We start from the raw sequence: 20,546 nt of genomic DNA, 5'->3' as shown, positions 1-20,546 counted from the left end.
TTTACCCAACCATCTAGAAACAAGGGCATACTAAATCCACTAGCACAACAATGTTCATTGCAGCATTATTCATCATAGTAAAGATATGGAACCAACCTAGATGTCCCTCAGTTGATGAGTGGATCAACAAGTTGTGGTATTTGTACACAATGGAATTCTATGCTGCTGTCAGAAAAAAACGACATCGACCCATTTGTTATGAAATGGAAAGACTTAGAAAAAATCATATTAAGTGAAGTAAGCCAGACTCAAAGGAACTTAGGCTCAATGGTTTCCCTCATTTGTCATAATCAGTAGAAACCTTGGGCTCTACTAGCAGAGATCTGCAATAGAGCAAAACCTTGATACATAAGGCCATATAGTATGAAGCTAATTGAAAGGACCTCCAGGATATTGAAACAAAAGCCATATAATGAATGACTTGTCCTTAATGTACTATGTTATCTCTCATCTCTTTTGCTGTCCCTTGGTTATCTCATATTGTTACAGTATCTCACTCTGTTATCTGATATATTGATTTGTATTTGGTTATTTGAAATTGGATAGGGAAGGGGGGAAAACCAAGACGGGGAGGGGGGGGGAGGGGGGAGGGCAAAGGGTACCAAGACATGTGAAAGGGTATCAATGTATGTGAATTAATGCACCTTCTATCTGGCAAATATCATGTAACCCTTTTATTAATTACAATAAAAATATATTAAAAAACAAAAAAACAAAACTTTACAGAGACGCCAGGAGTTTGGCCTAGTGATAGAGTGCTTGCCTAGCATGCACGAAGACCAGGGTTCGATTCCTTGGTACCAAATACATAGAAAAAGCTAGAAGTGGGGCTGTGGCTTACGTGGTAAAATGCTAACCTTGAGGAAAGCTCAAGGACAGTGCTCAGGCCCCGAGTTCAAACCTCAGGACTGGCAGGGGAAAAAAAACCCACACACACCTTAAAGAGTCAAAGGGCTGATTCAAGAAGAAAAGAGAATTGTTTAAGTAAAGGTTAGAATTGTCTAAGCAGAGGAAAACAGTTGGGCAAGACAAGGAGAGTTGGTTAATCTCTATTCTCCTTAAATGTCCAAGAATCTACAATTATAGAAACCTAGAGGAAAAAAGTCAAGCTATGGAGCCCACTGGACTACAGATTCACTGCACTTTAAGATCAACATTTTTCATACCGATAGCATAGCTGAGTGGGAAGCAGTCCTGTGAATGGAGGCTGATTGGTCTAAACCAGTATTTAGATGATCATCTGCCTTTTTTAAGTCTGAAGAACAATTCTTTGTCCTGTGAAAAGTCAAGCACATTATTACCAGAAATATAACAGTTTTAATCTTTTCTGCTTTTATATTGCCCATCAAAATTTTTGATTGTCATAATTGTAGTTAAAAATTCAATTTCTTGGGGCCGGGAGTTTGGCCTAGTGGTTAAAGTGCTTGCCTAGCATGCACGAATACCCGGGTTCGATTCCTAGGCACCACATACGTAGAAAAAAGCTGGAAGTGGTGCTGAGGCTCAAGTGGTAGAGCTCTAGCCTTGAGAAAGTCCGAGGACAGTGCTCAGGCCATGAACCCAAGCCCAAGACTGGCAAAAAAAAAAATTCAATTTCTTAACCAATTCCTAAACACAATGGCTTGAAGTTTTATATTATTTTCATTTCTTAGTCTTCTCTAACCTGTTTTGATGGCAATGAATTATGAAATTATCTAAATTATTAAAAAAAAGACACAAATTAAAAGTTAGTTTTTACATGTATACTGATATGCTTCAATGATTTCCAAACACATAATAAATTTACCTAATTAATTGTAAAGAAAAGTTTATTCTTTCTATAGAAGCCAATTTTTCAAATTTTTATCTTTATAGCTTATCTCTGTATTGGCCAGAACACAGTAAGCACTTAGTTTCTATTAATCATAATATGTGAATCATAAGCTTATATATAATTTATGGAAGAAAATATGGTATTTCCTACTCTCCTAGCAGAGGATTATAATAGCATAAAACCTAGATATATAAGTTCATCTAGGATGAGATTAAATGAAAGGATCTCTAGGATATGGATACAAGAGCTTTCTCTTGTGTAATTGTTGTTCTTAATGTACTATGTTATTTCTCTTTTCTTTTGTTACCCTTTGGTTAATCTCATATTGTTACTAAATCTGACTTTGTTACCTGGTATATTGAATATATGTTTATTTATCTGAAATAGGAAAGGGAAGGGGGAAATAAGATGATTGGGAGGTGGTGGGGGGAGTTCAAGCCCTGTCCTGGGGCTTGAACTCAGGGCCTGGGCACTCTCCCTGAGCTTCTTTTGCTCATGGCTAGTTAGTACTCTACCATTTGAACCACTTTTTCTGTGTATGTGGTATTAAGGAATCCAACCCTTAGGGTTTTATGCATGCTAGGCAGGTACTCTTACCACTCTACTACTCTGCCCCTGGCATTTTTTCTTATAAAAAGAAATACAAGACCAGATAATTTTTAAACATTCTATTATTTTGAGAAGTGAACATTTATGTTTTTCTTTTTATGTTGTATTTTTGTAAGAGGGTCTGGCTAAGTACCCTGAGCCAGCCTCCAACTCTCCAACCTTCTTCAGGTTTGCAAGCACTGAGATTTACAAGTGTATACCACCATACCTGATAAATATGTTTTGAAAACATATTTGAGTACGTATCTTTATAGAATCCTTATTCAATTCCTATTTCAAAATTTAAAGACAAATCAATTGAAATATAAAAAAATGCCATGATTTAAAATGTGTAACTTTTAAGCCAAATTTCATTAAAAACTAGAAGTTTCACTTATTAAGTATGCATGGAAAATTTAATTTTAAAAGTAGCAATACGGAACAAATCTGGAGACTCTCTGATTTAAAAAATGCATCCCTGAATGTAATATTTTACTTTGCAATTCTACTAGACATTCTAAGTACTTAGACAAGAGTACAATATGATTTGTCTTGCATTTTGTTTGTTTTGGGGAAAGAAAGAACTGAGAACAGTAGATTGGTCTTTATACATTTTAACAATTGCCTAGCATGGAAGCTGCCTGCCAACTCTGTTGAGGATAAACCTTCCTCCTCCACAGTCTAAACTCAGTCTGTATTACTCAGGAGTCATCTGCTTGACTTTTATGAATATTCAAATTTGGAAACCCTATTATTGATTGAAAAAAGCTACTTCATGGTGTCAAGACCTAATGACATAGGTCTAGGATTAATAAAGAGCTAGGATTAGTAAAGTTTATTCTAATCACTTGGCACAGAGCTCATTAAAGAATTTAACTGATAAAATTATTTATAGAAGCTGCAAGAGATACCATCATTCAGTATACCTTAGTTCTTGATCTGGTTCTGTCAATACTAGTTTCCAACCTTAGCTAAGTGATAATCTAAGCATTATAAATCAATTATCCTTCCCCCCAACTTTTTTTTTTGGCCAGTCCTAGGGCTTGAACTCAGGGCCTGGCTACCATCCCTAAGACTCTTTGTACTCAAGCCTAGCACTGTACCACTTGAGCCACAGCACCACATCTGGCTTTTTCTGGGTAGTTTATTGGAGATAAGTCTGATGGACTTTTCAGCCTGAGCTGGCTTTAAACCACAATCCTCATATCTCAGTCTCCTGAGTAGCTGGGATTACAGGTGTGAGCCATTGACAGACATCCAGCGCCTCTCTCCTTTTTATATGCCAACACTCAGGTTTGAACTCAGGATCTTGTACTGTTAGCCACACAACTTGGCTCCTGCTTTTTGCTAGAGATGAGAGACCTCAAATATGTCTTTTCAGTCTCTCTTTACACTTGGATCCTCAGATCTCAGCCTCCTGAGAAACTAGCTTTTGCGGTTCCTTTTGAAGCACCTATTTCAGTCTGAAAAGAGAAAAGCTGTAGATAGTCAATTAAATAAATATATCACACAGAAAGAGTCTGGAAATGGTAAAGAGACAAAAACAGAATAGAACGGAATGGTACTAGTAATAAAAGACAGGTTGTAAGATAGAAGACATTATGAGAGAATCTGTAAGAAGTAAAATGGATTGCAATATGAGGAGCTGGGGTGAGTCATCTGGTATCTTTTATAAAATTAGAAAAAATTAGAGTCCTGAATGGGATTGTTCCTTGGAAGATCCTATATTTTTTATTCCCAGAATACTGACATTGAATTTACTTTAAAATATGTATTAAAACACCATCTATTGGAGAGCACAATGGAAGATGGCACTGATTAAGATGCACTGTACTCATAACCTGTCTTATGGAATCGTAACCTCTTTGTACAACTATTTGATAATGAAGTTTTTTTTTAAGGCGGAACAAGAGCTCAAGGCCCTGAGTTAAGCTCCTCTACTGTCACAAAAAATAAATTACACAACATGGAGCTGTGGTTCAAGTGGTAGAGTACCAATTTTGAGTGAAAAAGGTCATAAATTACACAACATGGAGCTGTGGTTCAAGTGGTAGAGTACCAATTTTGAGTGAAAAAGGTAATAAATTACACAACATGGAGCTGTGGTTCAAGTGGTAGAGTACCAATTTTGAGTGAAAAAGGATAAGGGACAGTGCCTAGGCATTATGCCAGGCTATAAATTCAAATCTCATTAGCAGCCAAAAAAGTTACAAAATTAAATTCTACCATTTTGATACTATGTTTCAGTCCAGAGCTATTTCAAAAGCTAAACTTAGATTATATGAGAGAAACTATGGAAAATATCAAAATACTGTGTGTCAAAATGGGATATAGAAATGGGCCTTAGCTATGAAGGGAGAAACAAATACAAACAACTTAATACAATGAAAAGTAATCATGGTTATTTCTAGGTCAGGTATATTGTGTGTGTGTGTGTGTGTGTGTGTGTGCGTGTGTGCATGTGTTACCCATCCTGGGACTTGAACTCAGGGCCTAGGTTCTGTCCTTGAGCATTCTCAAGGTTAGTACTCTTCCACTTGAGCCACAGAACCACTTCAGGCTTTTTCTGTGTATATGGTACCAAGAAATTGAACCCAGGGTTTCCTGCATGCTAGGCACTCTATCATGAGGCCACATTCCCAGTCCCATAGGTACTGTTTTCTCTGGAAAAAAAATCTCTATTACTAATTCAAAAAGAACAGTAACATTTACATATTCCAGATCTTATGAAAAGATGGAAAAATGAATAAGAATCCCAAAGTTATTATGTCCTTTTTATATATCACCTCTCAAAACTCTTCCTAAATTTCCGTATACATTTTCTTATCATACTATATTTGTGCTACACTTAAGACCAACAGAAAAACAAGCACTTTTTTCCCTGTAACTTACTTTCATCCAGAAGTAATAGGTTTTTGCTAGTAATATCCTCTCAGCCTCTCATTTGGATGTGGCAAATCATTTTTTTTCCCTCACTTTAAATAACACACTAATGTTGCTTTTTGAAGAGCATTAGTTTCAATTCTACCAAAACCTATTGCAAATTATGAATTTATATAACATGGTATAGACAATAGGCTAGATATACTTATCTAAAGATGACATCCTACCAGTAATTCTAAAATTATTTCAGAAATACTTTGAACTTTAGAGATAAAATAAATGCACACAAGAACATACATTTTGGGTTGTACTTTGTCCATAGAAGAATCTTCTTTACTACAACTGTCTGTTGAGTAATATCCTTGTCTCATATTTAAAGTTGTAGCAATCTTGGGGAAAAAAGTAAGCACAATGGGGAAAAAAGTAAGCACAAAGGCACTAAAAATTTAAACAACTATGTTAAGGGTGCCATTCAAAAATAAAACTGATAATAAATGTACATCATGAAATATCCTTTAATGAAATATCCTTTAAAACAAGAGAAAAAGTGGGGCCGGGAGTTTGGCCAAGTGCAAGAGTGCTTGCCTACCATACACAAAGACCCAGGTTCGATTCCTCGGTACCACATATGTAGCAAAACGCCAGAAGTGGTGCTGTGGCTCAAGTGGGAGAGCTCTAGCCTTGAGAAAATCCAGGGACAGTGCTCAGGCCCTGAGCCCAAGCCCAGGACTGGCAAAACAACAACAACAACAAGGGAAAAAGTATATTTATACGATTTTTTTATCCCATTTTAATATCTGGAAAAAAATCAGTATCCTGTCAATGTTAAACAGAGCATAAATTATTTCATTCTACTACAATTCTAAGGGAAATAAATACCTATAAAATACTTTAAAATTTACCATTAATTCAAAACTACAATTGTTATATTCAAAACTACAATTTTCTGAGGAATAACTAGTATCAACTTTAAAAATTTACTGGAGGTTATAAAACAAGAATTGTCCAAGCACTAGGGCTTGATCATAAGGCCTTGTACTCTTGCTTGGTTTTTTTTCTGCCCAAGGTTGGTACTCTACCACTTGAGCTACATCTCCACTTCCAAGAACTGAATAAATAAGGGAATCACCAGGCTTCTGGAGACAGACTTAATAACCTAAAATGCATCTAATACAGCATATAATTCTATTAAGTTTACATGGAAAATGTTTTGTGCTGTTTTAAGGTGTGTGTGTGTATGCTGGTACTAGGGCCTGAATGCAGGCTTGGGTAATGTCCCTGAGCTTTTGAGCTTAAGGCTAATGCTCCACTTCTTGAAAGGCACACCTTAGCATTTGATAGTTAATTGGAGGTAAGAGTCAAACAGAGTTGGTACTAACTTCAATCCTTTTATCTCACTCAGCCTCATGAGTGAGGCACCAGCACCCAGCCTGTTGTAAGATTAATGTGCGACAAACAGAAATTTATCCCTATTTATCTCTACTGATTATAAAGCTCCTGTAATTAAAGCACTATAGCACTAGCATAATCAGCAGAAAAAATTCTTGAAAACAATTTACCTATGGGAACTTAATATAGACTACAAATATCATTTCAATACAAGTGTCCATTCAATTAAGTGGAAGAAAGATTATTCAATAAGTGGTATGGGAAGGTCAGGTGATCAGTCTAAAAATAGCTATACACTTGCTTTTTTATTGCATTTTATTGTCGGAGTAATGTATAGAGCAGTTACAGTTACATTCGTCAGGTAGTGGGTACATTACTTCTTGAACCCTTTACCATGTTTTTGATACCCTTTACCATGTTTTTTCTCCCATTTTCCCTCCCTTACTCCCTCCCAATCATCTTGTTTCTCCTCTTCCCTTCTCCATTTCAAACAAACGAATTAATGTATATACAATATACCAGATACCAAAGTCAGATACAGTAACGTGAAATAAACCATAAGGGGAAAATGAAAAGAACTTCCCATAGTACATTAAGAACAATAATCACAAAGATAAACCTCTTCTTTCCATATCCTGGAGCTCATTTTGCTTAGCCTCATCCTATATGGCCATATGTACATAGCTTTTGAGCTACTGTGACCTTCTTCTAGAAGAATCCTAGACGTTATACACCTACCTTCTAACATATAAAATATAAAAGAAGAGCCAGGCTCTAGTGGTTCATTTCTGTAACCCTAGCTACTGAGTGGATCCTTAGGTAAGTCTATGAGACTATCTCTAAAAAAATTAACAAAATTCAGGCCTGGAGATAGGGTTTGGGTGAAAAAAAGTTCCAGTCAAACCTGGGCAATGATGGCTCAGAACTGTAATCCTAGTTATTCAAGAGGCTCAGATCTGAAGATCGCAGTTCAAAAGTCAGTCTAGGCAGAAGAGTCTGAGATTCATCTCCAACTAACCATGAGAAAACTGGAAGTGGTGCTGTGGCTCAAAGTGGTTAAGAGTGCTAGCCTTGAATGAAAAGAGCTAGACCTGGCCCTGAAGTCACACCCAGACCCAAAAAAAAAAAAAAAAAAAATTCCAGTCAGAACAAGCCAGGCAAACACAAGAACACAAGGCCCTGTGTTTAAACCTCAATCACTCACACACACACACACACACACACACACACACACGTATATGTAAAAGAATTAAACATACTTCTGAATAACTAAGGTACTGTTTACCAATACAAATATCAAGAAGTGAAACATGTTCATTCAAATAAATTGGGACAAAATTTCAGTAAAAAAAAAAAGTGGAACATGTTTTAGGGGGATGGGCACAGGAATGGAGGGAGGTAGGGTTAGTAAATGTAGTCATTATATTCAATGTACTAATATTATATAAAAATTGAGCTATGTAACTTGAGAGTAGAGATGGGAGGAAGATAATGGGAAACAACAAAGGAAGGAGTGACACTGACCAAAAAGCATTGTACTTATAATGTGACTTATGGAATTGTAACTCCTTTGTACAACTACTTAATATATAAAATATATATATATATATAAAACAAAAAGTGTGTATATACATACATATGGTCTTTAAAAATCCATGAGACATAAAAATCACTGCACAATTTCACTGGTAGTACATTAATTACAATTTAAAATAAGTTGGGGCCAGAAGTCTGGCCTAGTGGTAAAGTGCTTGTCTAGCATGCACAAAGACCTGGGTTCGATTCCTTGGTATCACATACATAGAAAAAGCTGGAAGTGGTGCTGTGGCTCAAGTGGTATATAAAAATCAATGTTAATAAATTCTTTAATAAAAAAAAGAATAGTGAATGTTGAAAGGCAGATACTAAATGTTATAAACTCTCACTTTCAGGAAGTATTCATCTTCAGTGGGGAGCAAAATTTTCTTTCACAACTAAGTTTGATGTGTTAGCTTTGTGTTATTACTTTTTTTTTTTGCCAGCCCTGGGCTTGAGCTCAGGGTCTGAGCACTGTCCTTGGAATTTCTAAAGCTAGAGCTCTACCACGTGAGCCTCAGCACCACTTCTGACTTTTTTCTATATATGTGGTACCGAGGAATTGAACCGGGTCTTCATGCATGCTAGGCAAGCACTCTACCACTAGGCCAAACTCCCGGCCCGTTATTACTTTTTTTTTTGGAGTTTGAACTCGGCTTGGGTTCTGTCCCTAAGCTCTTAAGCTCAAGGATATCGCTCTTCTCCTGAGCCTGGGCATTGTCCCTGAGCTCTTCAGCTCAATGCTACCACTCTATCCCTTGAGCCACAGCCCCACTTCCAGTTTTCTAGTGGTTAATTGGAGATAAGAGTCTCATGAACTTTAGTGCCTGGGCTGGCTTTGAACCATGGTCCTCAGATCTCACCTCCTGAGTAGCTAGGATTACAGGCATGAGCCACTGCGCCTGGCTTAAAGTTTTAGTTTTAATAAATCATAAAGGATGGACAGTATTTTTAAGCACATTCACACAAAATCAGGACCAAATAATTATGTTAACAATTCTAATTATGTTAACAAGTCTAATTATGAAATTATATTAACGACCACTATATACACATTAAAGATGGCAGTTCTCTCTCTTTTTTTTTTTTTTTAAAGATTCTCCTTGCTGAAAGATAAGCACCCTTATGGGGATAGGTAGACAGGGGAGGGATTGTGAGGGTGGGAGATGGTGAAGGGAAGGACATGAAAAAAGCAGGTCTGTCACTAATAAGCTTAGTTTTACTTAGGTTTTCATTCATGAAACCCTTTTAAAAACAAGGCAACTTTTTCACAGCTGGAAAATTACAACTAAGTCTTGACTTACTGCCAAAAGCAAGAGTTGTAGTTATGTATAATCTATGAATAACACAACCATCACGAAAGGAGGGCAAAACTAGGTTCATTGCAGAATATAGCAGCAAAAAGCAATATGTAAAAACACTTATTGTATTTTATATACAATATGAACGGTATGATCCAAGCCTTCCATAGTGAAATGTGAAGCCTATGTAGTGTAGTGGTATCGTCAAGCTTTTAAAACTGAACTTCAGAAATGAAAGGAGAAATGGTTTCAAAGCAATACTGGTTTTAAAATAAAGCAGAAAGAGTTTAATTACATAATAGAAGGAGTATGTTAGTTTTCCATAACAGTTCATAATCTTCTTGTTTGTAGAAATGGTACTGAGCAAATATTTTTTTAGGCATAAAGGCAGAAGTAAACCCTGTATATTGTGCATTATTTATGAACACATACATATATCATTTCCATTTCTTAGCTAAAACAATACACCATTGGACTAGAGTTACATTTTGGAAAAGTTAACTACTAAGGTGATCCTGTTGGCCTTTTCTCTAAAATGCCAGAAATAAAAACTATTTGCACTTTTGCTTAAACACTGGAATACTGGTATGTTTACTTGAAAATCTGTTCTTTTTCACTTTTTTTCTTTTTTTTCACTTTTACATAGACTGATTAAGAAAATATGTAGCAGGTTTAATCTGGGTCAAGAGTAAAAATTCAACACTGGAACAGAGTACTTTCAGGCAGCTGTAAGTGGAGTTTTAGTTCTAAACACAACACTTATCTCATATTTTAAAGTTAAAAATACTGGTTGAGCTTCAGCCAGTCACTCATGGATAAATTAGTCTACTCCACAAGTTTTATTTTTATATATAGAGGCAAAAGAAATGCTCCTTAAAAATTATATTGTCCATAAAAAACAGCAGCATACTTTTTAATAAGCTTTATTTAGGGCAAACATATTCTGTATGAAACTGCCTTCTTGCTCACTCTAGAAGAATGAGTCTGGCTGAAGCTCATTATACTATCTTGCCTAATACTGAAAACATGTGCACGGTGGTGTTTTGAAGTTTAAGAACAGTTTTAATAATAATATCAGAAAAATGTTAAGAATTTAAAAACATTTAATAAATGTTCACTTAAAATGGCATCAGGTTAAAAATAGTAATTAATAAAATCACAAGTGGAAAAATTAAATCCTACAGTAGATCTTCAGCTTTGTTTTAGAACTTGAATTTTGCATGGAGGGAAAAACTGACAAGGCTATTTTTCCTTCTCCATTTAATTTTAGAATAACATCTAATTTACTGTATTTGGGGGGAAATTTCAGAGTTTCAAAATGCACATTCACACAGGAAAACTAAACAAACAGAAAATATAGGCAACAAGAATCTACAATCAGAGCTTGGTCAATGCTCTGATTTAAAATATTAGGATATGGGGGCAGGGGGAGGGAAATGGGGACCAAGACATGTGAAAGGGTATCAATGTATATGAATTAAATGCACCTTCTATCTGGCAAATATCATGTAACCCTTCTATTAATTACAATAAAAATATATGAAAAAATAAAATATTAGGATAAAACTAACTGCTTTCCATTTCATTTACTGTGAAATCTTTCTTGAGAGAAACACTAGGGCATAAAACTTACTGTAGGTCTCAAGTAGATAAAAACTTCTCCCTTTCAATTTAGAAAGACAGATAACACTGCTTCATAGAAAGTATTCTAGATTTTTTTTTTCCAGTCCTGGGCTTGAGCTCAGGGCCTGAGCATTGTCCTTGGACTTTCTCAAGGCTAGAGCTCTACCACTTGAATGCCGCTTCTGGCATTCATTTTTTTTTTTTTGTATGTATGTGGTACTGAGGAATCGAACCCAGGTCTTCGTGCATGGTAGGCAAGCACTCTACCACTAGGCCAAACTCCTGGCCAGGAAATATACTAGATTTTTAAGGACGAAAATTAAGCAGAAGATTATTAGCATTTTTTTTACTGTGTGTTCAACTTAAATTTCAGAATTATTTTGTAAAAATCCACTTTGCGAGTCCATGAAACAATCCATAGTTGGGGGTAGGGGACTTCCAGGGGCAGTCTCTACTGTGCTGGCTTATTCAGGTCTCACAGGGTAGAAACTAGCAAGAGGTGGCTCTAGAAACTGAAGAGGAACCAAAGGCAGCCATCTGTTTTATTATTTATGAAACTTGAAACCAAGCCTAATTCTTCATTCCTAGTGTTTGGCTTTGGGTACCAGACAATCACCTTCCTTTTTTTATTCCCAAATTATTTTCAGATATGACATTGCAATGTTTTCTTTGCTAATGATTTAGAGGCATGCAGAATTTCAACCAAACAAACTTAATTTGCTTATCAACTGTTTATACCTTTAATAAGAGTCGAATTTTGGGTAAAAATTAATCAAAAGACATTCATGCTGCTGTAAAATGAATTTACCATTCTTGTCAAAAGGACCTTAGAAAGGCTGGGATGTCTTTTGGTAAGAGTGATCCACAGGGAAAAAAAATAGATAAGAAAAATTTCAAATCTGTAGACTATCCCTTCGGGAAAAGGAGCAAAGCTGTGATGAGGGAATCACTCTGAAGCCGACATCCATGTCAAGAGTGACTCGAAGCAGCATGATGAGCCAAAAGAGCAGTGGTGATGTCCCATCTTGTAGTCACAAAGCAAGCGCACATTCTTAAAGTAAGAAACTGCTATCGTAACCTTCGAGGCAACCAACGTTTTCAAATATTCTAAAAACACATGTATACATGAGGTATATGCATGTATTTTATACACAAAGATACATGAGTATATATTCATATACATACGCATGTATACAAGATAGAGATGTTTTAGTAATTTCTCTAATGAGCTGTGTTCCTGAAGCTAAGTATGTCTACAACTGAGACCCTTGCCACAACATCATTCTGCTTCAAGAAAGCTTTTCCTGAGGGGTAACTCGCGAACTGAAAGACATTGTAGGTTTATGGCAGATGGTGGGTGAGCACCAGCACCCACATGAATCCTAGAGAATGGCTGTTCATCAAGACTCTGGCCTGCTTTCACCTTCCAAGTTGGTTCATTTCCAAGGTCACTCCACAAAGTTCCTGCTGATATTTACAGGTGAAACAGCTTTTTTACCACGAGGGAGCGCTTTCCATGAAACCTGTTAGTGTGGTCCCTTCCGGTGGCAAATTTGTTCTTCTCCTCTCTTCTCTCTCTCTCTTTCATGGATTTACTAACTGTTGGAGAACTTGCCAGCTTTCCGGGATGGTTCCTAGGCACTCTGAGGATGCTGGGTGTCTCCTCCATCACCCGGACCAGAAGGTTGTCGATGTAGTCCTCCAGCTCCCGGATGTGGGTGTCCTTCCTCAGAAGCAGCTCTTTGTGTTTCACCAGCTCCTGCAACACCTCTTCATAGGTCAGGCTCTGGAACCCTGCCACGGCATCGAAAGGATTACTGTCCGGGGTTTTCCTGAGATCTTCATTGCTTGTCGGATTCATATGAAAACTTGAAGATGGCATTATATTTGAAGCCCTAAATTTTGTTGTAAACGGATTAGTTGACTCATAATCAAAATAGTCCTGCCGATTTTCAGTAAATGCACTGGGCGATTTTAAGCCACAAGGACTATCTGATCCACCATTGTTAAGTCTGTCAGCTCTTCTGCTATCTTTTTTCCCCATCACTCTTTCAAATAAGCTCACTTTCTCCCTTTTCTCTTTTCTTTTCTTACTTCAACTGATTTTGAAAATAAACTCATGCTGCTGTGCCATGAGTCACTTTCTTCAAGTGGATTTTTCTTCCTTGGCAGTGGTTGCAAATTTTGGGGGTAATGAAGCAGTCACGTTTATAAATGGGTCATTCTGCCTTCCAAAGGAGGATTCGCCTCCATCCACAATGCTGTCAGGCTGCTTCATTTTAGAAGTATCAAAGCTTAATGTTCTTCGGTGTGGTGACTTGAGACTTCCACTTTCCTGCAGTACTCCAAAGGAATCTATTTGGCGACCAAGAAGATGTGTTTGACCTGTGACGCCAGACTTCAGTTTCTCAGATGTGTGGGATGCAGTTAAATCAGACATAGAGTGTGCAGAAGAGAGTCTCTGAGGACCCAAAAGAAAAGGCTTTTTTGGCTTGGATTTCATCTGTATTTCACCACTGGAAAATTCGGTATGAGAATCAGGCATGTGAGTACTTGGAATGATTGCAGAAGATGTATCAGAAAATGTCCCATCATTTTTTCTACCTTTCATCTTGTCTTTTGATTTTGCAAAAGGAGATCTTGTTTTTGTTTGATAAGTCAAACATACTTGCTGTCATATTGTTCCTCATAAATTGAATATTGACCTTTATCTCACCCGTTTTTGACTCTTTTTCCTTGCTTGGATTCTGACCTGAACCACTCTGTTTTCCTCCTTTGTTTGTCCTCAAAGATGTCATTGAGATTGATGGCCACCTGACCTAAGAATTTATCCAAACCCACCAGGGACCTGTGCATGACGGTGAGGAAAAGAATGTATTTCTCCGGGTTGCCCGGCCTCTTCCTTCCAGACCTGCTCAAGGGTTTTCTCGGCTACGGATGGCGTCGGATGGCGTCGGACGTGGAGTACTTTTCCTTGCCCAGCTGAATGCTCGTGTACTTCTGCCTTTGGGCTTCAGATCTTTGGCTTGGAGCTCTGTCACCTGCACGTGGGCTGGGAACCACTTTGGGGCTGGCTCGGACAGCACCTTCCCGACCCCGGGGCTCGCTTGGCGGCCCGGTTCCCGGCGCAGGCGGTGCCCCTCCCGCAGGGAGAGCCCCGGCTCTCATCACCGCATCCTAAGGGCACTTGGTGGGAGCCGGGCCGACTGGGGGCGGGGGCGCCGGGGGTCCCGTTCCTCTGCGGAACCACGGGGGGCCCACATCACCTGGCCGCGTCGCCCCCCGCCCCGTGACGCCTGCCTGAGGCCGCGGACGGCCGGTGAGGCCCGCGGTGGAGGGCGGCCGCCCCGCTGGACGGGCCCCAGCCAGCCTCCTCTCTGCCGGGGGCCCGCGGGCTCGGCCCGGCTCCACCTCCGACCCCGCTAGTACGAACCGCCGGCGGCCAGGCCTCGCCCGCGCGCTCTCCGCCCGTGGCCCGTCCCCCGCCCCTCGCCGCGCCGCGGCTCCTCCCTCCGGGCGGGGGCGAATCACCCGGCGCGAGCTCCGCGGGGCTCGGGACTCGGCCGGGCCGGGCCGGCGGCGCCTGACGCCGGGGAAAGCGGCGGCCGCTGTAATCCAATTTTTAAAAAGGAAAAATCAGAGATGCTAGCACGGTCCTCTCATAGAACAAAAGTTGTCGTGCTGCTGTGTGAAACGGGAGTGGTTATTATTAACTAACAATTCATATAAACAACAGAACAACGTTACCAAAAACCACCTGAGTGGGAAAAAATAAAGACTGGCGGACAAATCCATTTACCAAAACCAGCAACCAAAGGATCCCACCCATTTTGAACGGAATCACTTTTGGCTCAAGTTTTAAATAAACAACATTCCACATTACAGATACATTATAAATATGAATCACAGGGGCCGGGAGACCATAGCCTAGTGGTAGAGTGCTCGCCTAGCATGCACAAAGCCCTGGGTTCGATTCCTTGATACCACATTCATAGAAAAAGCCAGAAGTGATGCTGTGGCTCAAATGGCAGAGCACTAGTCTAGAGCAAAAAGTGTCCAATGACAGTGCCCAGACCCTGAATTCAAGCCCCAGGACTGGCAAAAAAAATGAATCATGTACAAAAGTTTTTAAATCTCACTTTTTAGAGCACATGTATTATTCACAATCAATTACATTCCTTAAATTTAAAGTGTTCACTAATCTGTACTAGGTAATTTCACTTTTCTCTATACTGTATTCTAAAAGTAAAAATCTAATCTTTACTTATCACCCCTCTAAGAATCTAAACTTAAAAAAAGAGTAAACACGGTCAAGCACAGGCTCATATCTTTACTCATAAGTGCTCAACAAGCAAAGATCAATGGATACCCAGACTGGCCTGGGAGATCCCATTTCAACAGTCAATCCAAGCACTGTGTTTTGCACTTGTGATCTTTGAGGTCTGAGGCTGGTCGTAGGCAGAAGTGGGGGATTCTATCCTGAGCCTAAGTAAAGTAAAAGGGGCTAAAATTGGTCCAAGTGATAGAGCACCTGCCTAAAAACAAAAGTCCCTGAATCAAACCTCAGTATCTCTCTCTCATACTAACACACAAGGGTGGTACAGTAATTTCAGTGTATCTTGAAGAGCTTTTAAATAGTGACCAGTAAGTGCATTTGAAAAATCTAGATGTAGTTTAGTTACATGCTGATCCTCCAGTTGGGGGAAGGGAAGTTAGTAACTACGGGCCACAGAGCCACTTCTGGCTTTTTGGTGGGTAATCAGAGATAAGAGTCTCATGGACTTTCTTGCATTGGCTAGTTTCTCCTAGCTGCGATCCTCAGATCTCAGCCTTCTAAATATTACAGGCATGAGCGACTGGGTGCCCAGCTTAATTTTTTTTTGTTGTTGTTGGTTGTGGGGCTTGACCTCATGACCTGAGTACCATACCAGAGCTCTTCTCAACAGTAGTGCTCTTTATATTAAGCAACAGCACCATTTCCAGTTTTCTCCTGGTTAGTTGGAGACAAAAGTTTCATGGAGACATTCAACTCAAGCTAGCTTCAAACTATGATCCTCATATCTCAGCCCTCTGAGTAGCTACGATTACAGGTGTGAGCCAAGGGCACCTAGGTTTGTTTTGTTTTTGTTTTTTGGCTAGTTCTAGGGCTTGCACTCAGGGCCTGAGCACTGTCCTTGGGCTTTTTTTCTCTAGGATAGTGGTGTGCCACTGAGCCACAGCACCACTTCCAGCTTTTTTTCTATGTATGTGGTACCAAGGAACAGAACCTGGACTTCATGCATGCAAGGCATGCACTCTACCACTAGGCCAAATCAGGAGTAGGGTTTCTAAAAGCAATATATTTCATTGAAATAAAAATAATTTTCCACAGAGGAGTGCAGTCAATTTGTAAGTGATATAACCTCAATTTTTAAGTCACTTTGAGATATTAAAAAAGTTTCCCATTTGTATTTTACATCTTGTTAGGCTCCTTTGCTTAGAGACTTGACAATTAAAATGCAAACTTTTAGGTTCTAACTAGAAGAATATTTTAGTAAACACTTTTTACCTTCAAAAACATTCAATATGAAAAATGACAGAACTTACCTCACAATTGGGACATTTAATGGTGCTGTATTCTTCAGCTACTAACAAGCACAATTCACAAAAAGCATGTCCACACTGAAGATCATAGTGGTGACCTGTTGATGAAATTCTAACATCAATTAACTGTGCCACAGTTTTTTTTGTTTTGTTTTGGTTTTTTTTGCCAGTCCTGGGCTTTAAGCTCAGGGCCTGAGCACTATCCTTGGACTTTCTCAAGGCTAGAGCTCTACCACTTGAGCCTTAGCACCACTTTCGGCTTTTTCTAAGTATGTGGTACTGAGGAATTGAACCCGGGTCTTCGTGCATGGTAGGCAAGCACTTTAACCACTAGGCCAAACTCCCGGCCCCCTGTGCCACAGTTTGTAAACAAGAGGGTGGGTAATGATTGAAGGATGAATTACCAAAGAATTCTATTTTACAGGAAAAGGTACCTAGTTTAGTTGGAAATGTGTGACTTTTTTTTTTTTCTTGGTCCTGAGGCTTGAATTCAGGGGCTACCAGGCATGGTCCCTGAGGTTTGTTTTTGTTGTTGTTGTTTTTTGCTTAAGGCTAGTGCTCTACCACATGAACCACATTTCTACTTCTGGCTTTTTTTTGGGGGGGAGGGTGTGGGGGGGAGATAGTTGGAGACAGTCTCACAGACTTTTGCCCTGAGTAGCTTCAAACCTGATTCTCAGATCTCAGCTTCCTAAATAGCCAGGATTACAGCATGAGCCACCAGGCCTGGCAGAAACAGGTTAATTATTTTTGCCAGTCCTGGAGCTTAAATTCAGAGCCTGGGCACTGCCCTTAAGCTTCCTGATGGTTAGCACTTTACCACTTGAGCCACAGCACCACTTTTGGCTTTTTTCTGTGTATATGGTACTCAGGAATCAAGCCTAGGGCTTTGTACATTGTAGGCAAGCACTCTATCACTACTCCCAGCCTCAGAAATGGGTTAATTTTAAGCAGAAAATTCCAAGAAAAAGCTACAAGTCAACAGGAGGGGGAAAAGTCAACAAGCAAATCAGGCAAAGCTCTGCAAAATGTTTGTATTAAGAATTATTTTGTATTTGTAATACTATGAATTTGTCATATTTTAAAAGTGTTCTATAAAGTGTTCTAACATATTTCATATGACTGTTGTATCACAGGAAAGTAGGCTGAGGCTGTTACATTAACCCAAAGATGAGAAAACATGCTTGTGACTTGGCTAATTAATTGGTGTAAGACTGCAAACTTTGTTTCCAAGCCCAGCCTTTTTTCAACTTAATCTTACGACCTTTGACTTTGGCATTTTCTTGTAAATGCGTTAGGGAAACACCAACAAGAAACACTTGATGAAAGTTCTTATAATAATAATCTAACAGTTGGAAAGGCAAAAACCAAGACAGAAGCCAAATATTACCATACATACAGGACCACAAAAGATTATTTTCACCAATCTACTATTTGTGAAAATACCAAAAACTCAACTGCAAATCTACTCTGAAGATATAAAAAAGTTGAAGCAGAATTCGAATTTGAAATTGCACATGTTTTAGTTATATACTTCAAGACTCCATAGAGACTTTTTTTTTTTTTTGCTGGAGAAGGAAAAAGGAAACTAGAAAATAATCATTTTTTCCTAGCAGTAAGTTGTTTTTTTGATAATCAATAATTACATGCATTTGATTTTTATAAAACATTATAGGGGCCAGGAGTTTGGCCTAGTGGTAGAATGCTTGTCTAGCATGCACAATGACCCAGGTTCAATTCCTTGGTACCACATACATAAAAAAACCCACAATGGTGCTGTCGTTCAAGTGGAAAAGTCCTAACTTTGAGAAAGCCCCAAAAACAGTGCTCAGGCTCTGAGCACTGAAAGTTTTCCCAGCTAACTAACTGAAATGTGCTTACACCCATGCTGTATTTTACACCCCCATGTAAATTCCAGAGATATTAGCAAACGGATCAAAATTCTAAACTTCCATAAAATTTTCTAAGCTCTCCAGGCTGAAATAACCTATGGTATACTTAATGTGCAAACCACTCTCATAATTCTATATAAACTTCAATTTTTGCAACTGTGTATTTGTAAGAACTGTAAAGCATGAGTATGGAAAATTGGTCATGTTTAAGCACTTTAGTCTGCTATTCCTTTTTTTTGCCAGTCCTGGGTCTTGAACTCAGCACCTGGAGACTGTCCTTGAGTTTCTTTTGCTCAAGGCAAGCGCTCACTAGGCCACACTCCTGGCCCTTATTTACCTTTCCTATGTAACAACACCTGTGTGTGCGTGGCTCTCTGCCAAACAAGGAGAGCTATAAACTCCCGTGTCCTACAGAACACTTTCATAGGCCCCGAAATTCTACCGACCTGCACAAGTGCTGAGAAACTTCAGCCCAAGTGAGCACCCACACCCTCCGGGCCTGGAGGCGAGGGCAGCGGCGGCCGAACCCCGAGGAGGCTGCGGCCCTTGGCCTACGCTGCTACGCTGCGCGTTCCCTGGCTGCAGCCGTGCAGACCTCCAGACCCGCGGACCAGTCAGGCCCCAGCCGTCCAAACGGCCGGCCGAGCTACCATGCGCGAGGGGGGGAAGGGAGGAGGGGCGGAGGGGAGGCCGGGGGAGGGGCACAAGCAAACCCTGGACACGGCTCACCAGAAGCACTGGACACCCTTCGTCCACACCCTGTGCACTCAGTCTCAACTGCACTCCTCGGATGACTCTTACATCCAACCTGTTGGTAGGGAGTCAAAGGGAGCCGGGGCGTCGAGGCTTCTGCCGCCATCACTCCTTTTCAGGTGAACAGCAGCGCCGTGTGCAAATCCCAGCAGCCCTGGCGGCACTGATCAATGATTGGAGGCCTGCGGACACAGGTAGCCAATCACTGGGCCAGGAGGTTAGAGCCCGCCCTGAGGGTGTGGCTGAGGAGAGCACATGGCAGAGCTGTTTTCGGTTTGATTCAGGGGTAAGGGGTGGGGGAGGCTGGGTTCCAGGAAGGGCGCCTTAGGGCGGACTCCGGACTTTCCAACTCTTTAACCAGATCGCCACCACCTTGCACGGTTAATTAAATCCAGGTTTCTTGTATTGGGTCCCCCCCCCAATCCTGGGCTTGAGCTCAGGGCCTGAGCACTGTCCTTGGACTTTCTCAAGGCTAGAGCTCTACCACTTGAGCCTCAGCACCACTTCCGGCTTTTTCTATGTATGTGGTACTGAGGAATTGAACCCGGGTCTTCGTGCATGCTAGGCAAGCACCCTACCACTAGACAACACTCCCGGCCCCGGTTGCTTGTATTATTTCTTCAATTTTAGGTGTCTTCAGAAGCTGCAAACTCCTTTCTATGGGGGCAGCTCCCTTTTTCCATCCGGTCTGTGCCGGGGCCGCATAAGCCCTGGGTTTGTGGTTCTGAGAGCTTGATTAATAGTAGTGACAGTGGGAGAGGCCAACCTAGAGCTACCTTTTGGGTTGATTCAATGAACAGTTTCAAACTAAAGGGTGAATATCACTGGTAACCTTTGCTGACTCTAATGTACAAAGGTGGCTGTGCTGGGAGATACCAAGAATTTATAAAGGAAAAGTTTCTGCTTGAAAGACATGCAGCTGGCAATAGAGCAAAACCTTGATACATAAGGCCATATAGCATGAAGCTAATTGAAAAGACCTCCAGGATATTGAAACAAAAGCCATATAATGAATGATTGTTGTCCTTAATGTACTATGTTATCTCTCATCTCTTTTGCTGTCCCTTGGTTATCTCATATTGTTACAGTATCTCACTTTGTTATCTGATATATTGGATTTATTTGTATTTGGTTATCTGAAATTGG

The 20,546-nt window shown here is 39.9% G+C and overlaps 1 protein-coding gene and 1 pseudogene across 2 annotated transcripts in view; both read right to left on the bottom strand.

The window, feature by feature from the left end:
* Positions 1-19,518, bottom strand: part of Rnf17 (ring finger protein 17) — a 99,072-nt gene extending 79,554 nt beyond the window's left edge. The window contains exons 1-4 of one of the 2 annotated variants that reach the window (XM_090342429.1): positions 19,377-19,518; positions 16,759-16,853; positions 5,582-5,673; positions 1,167-1,275 (exon numbers count right to left, since the gene is read on the bottom strand). In XM_090342429.1, the coding sequence (XP_090198555.1) occupies positions 1,167-1,275; positions 5,582-5,673; positions 16,759-16,853; positions 19,377-19,506 (426 nt within the window). In that variant the 5' untranslated portion in view covers positions 19,507-19,518. The remainder of the gene's footprint in view (positions 1-1,166; positions 1,276-5,581; positions 5,674-16,758; positions 16,854-19,376) is intronic. The other variant, XM_090342430.1, reaches the window with a different exon arrangement.
* LOC150057278 (rab11 family-interacting protein 2 pseudogene) lies at positions 12,768-14,075 on the bottom strand (annotated as a pseudogene).
* Positions 19,519-20,546: the final 1,028 nt, after the last annotated feature.

Source organism: Megascapheus bottae, chromosome 11 (genome assembly GCF_031878675.1).
Source record: "Megascapheus bottae isolate mThoBot1 chromosome 11, mThoBot2.hap1, whole genome shotgun sequence".
NCBI classification, from domain to species: Eukaryota; Metazoa; Chordata; class Mammalia; order Rodentia; family Geomyidae; genus Megascapheus; species Megascapheus bottae.
Note: the sequence above shows the minus strand (reverse complement) of the source record. Positions and strands in the feature narration are given on the sequence as shown.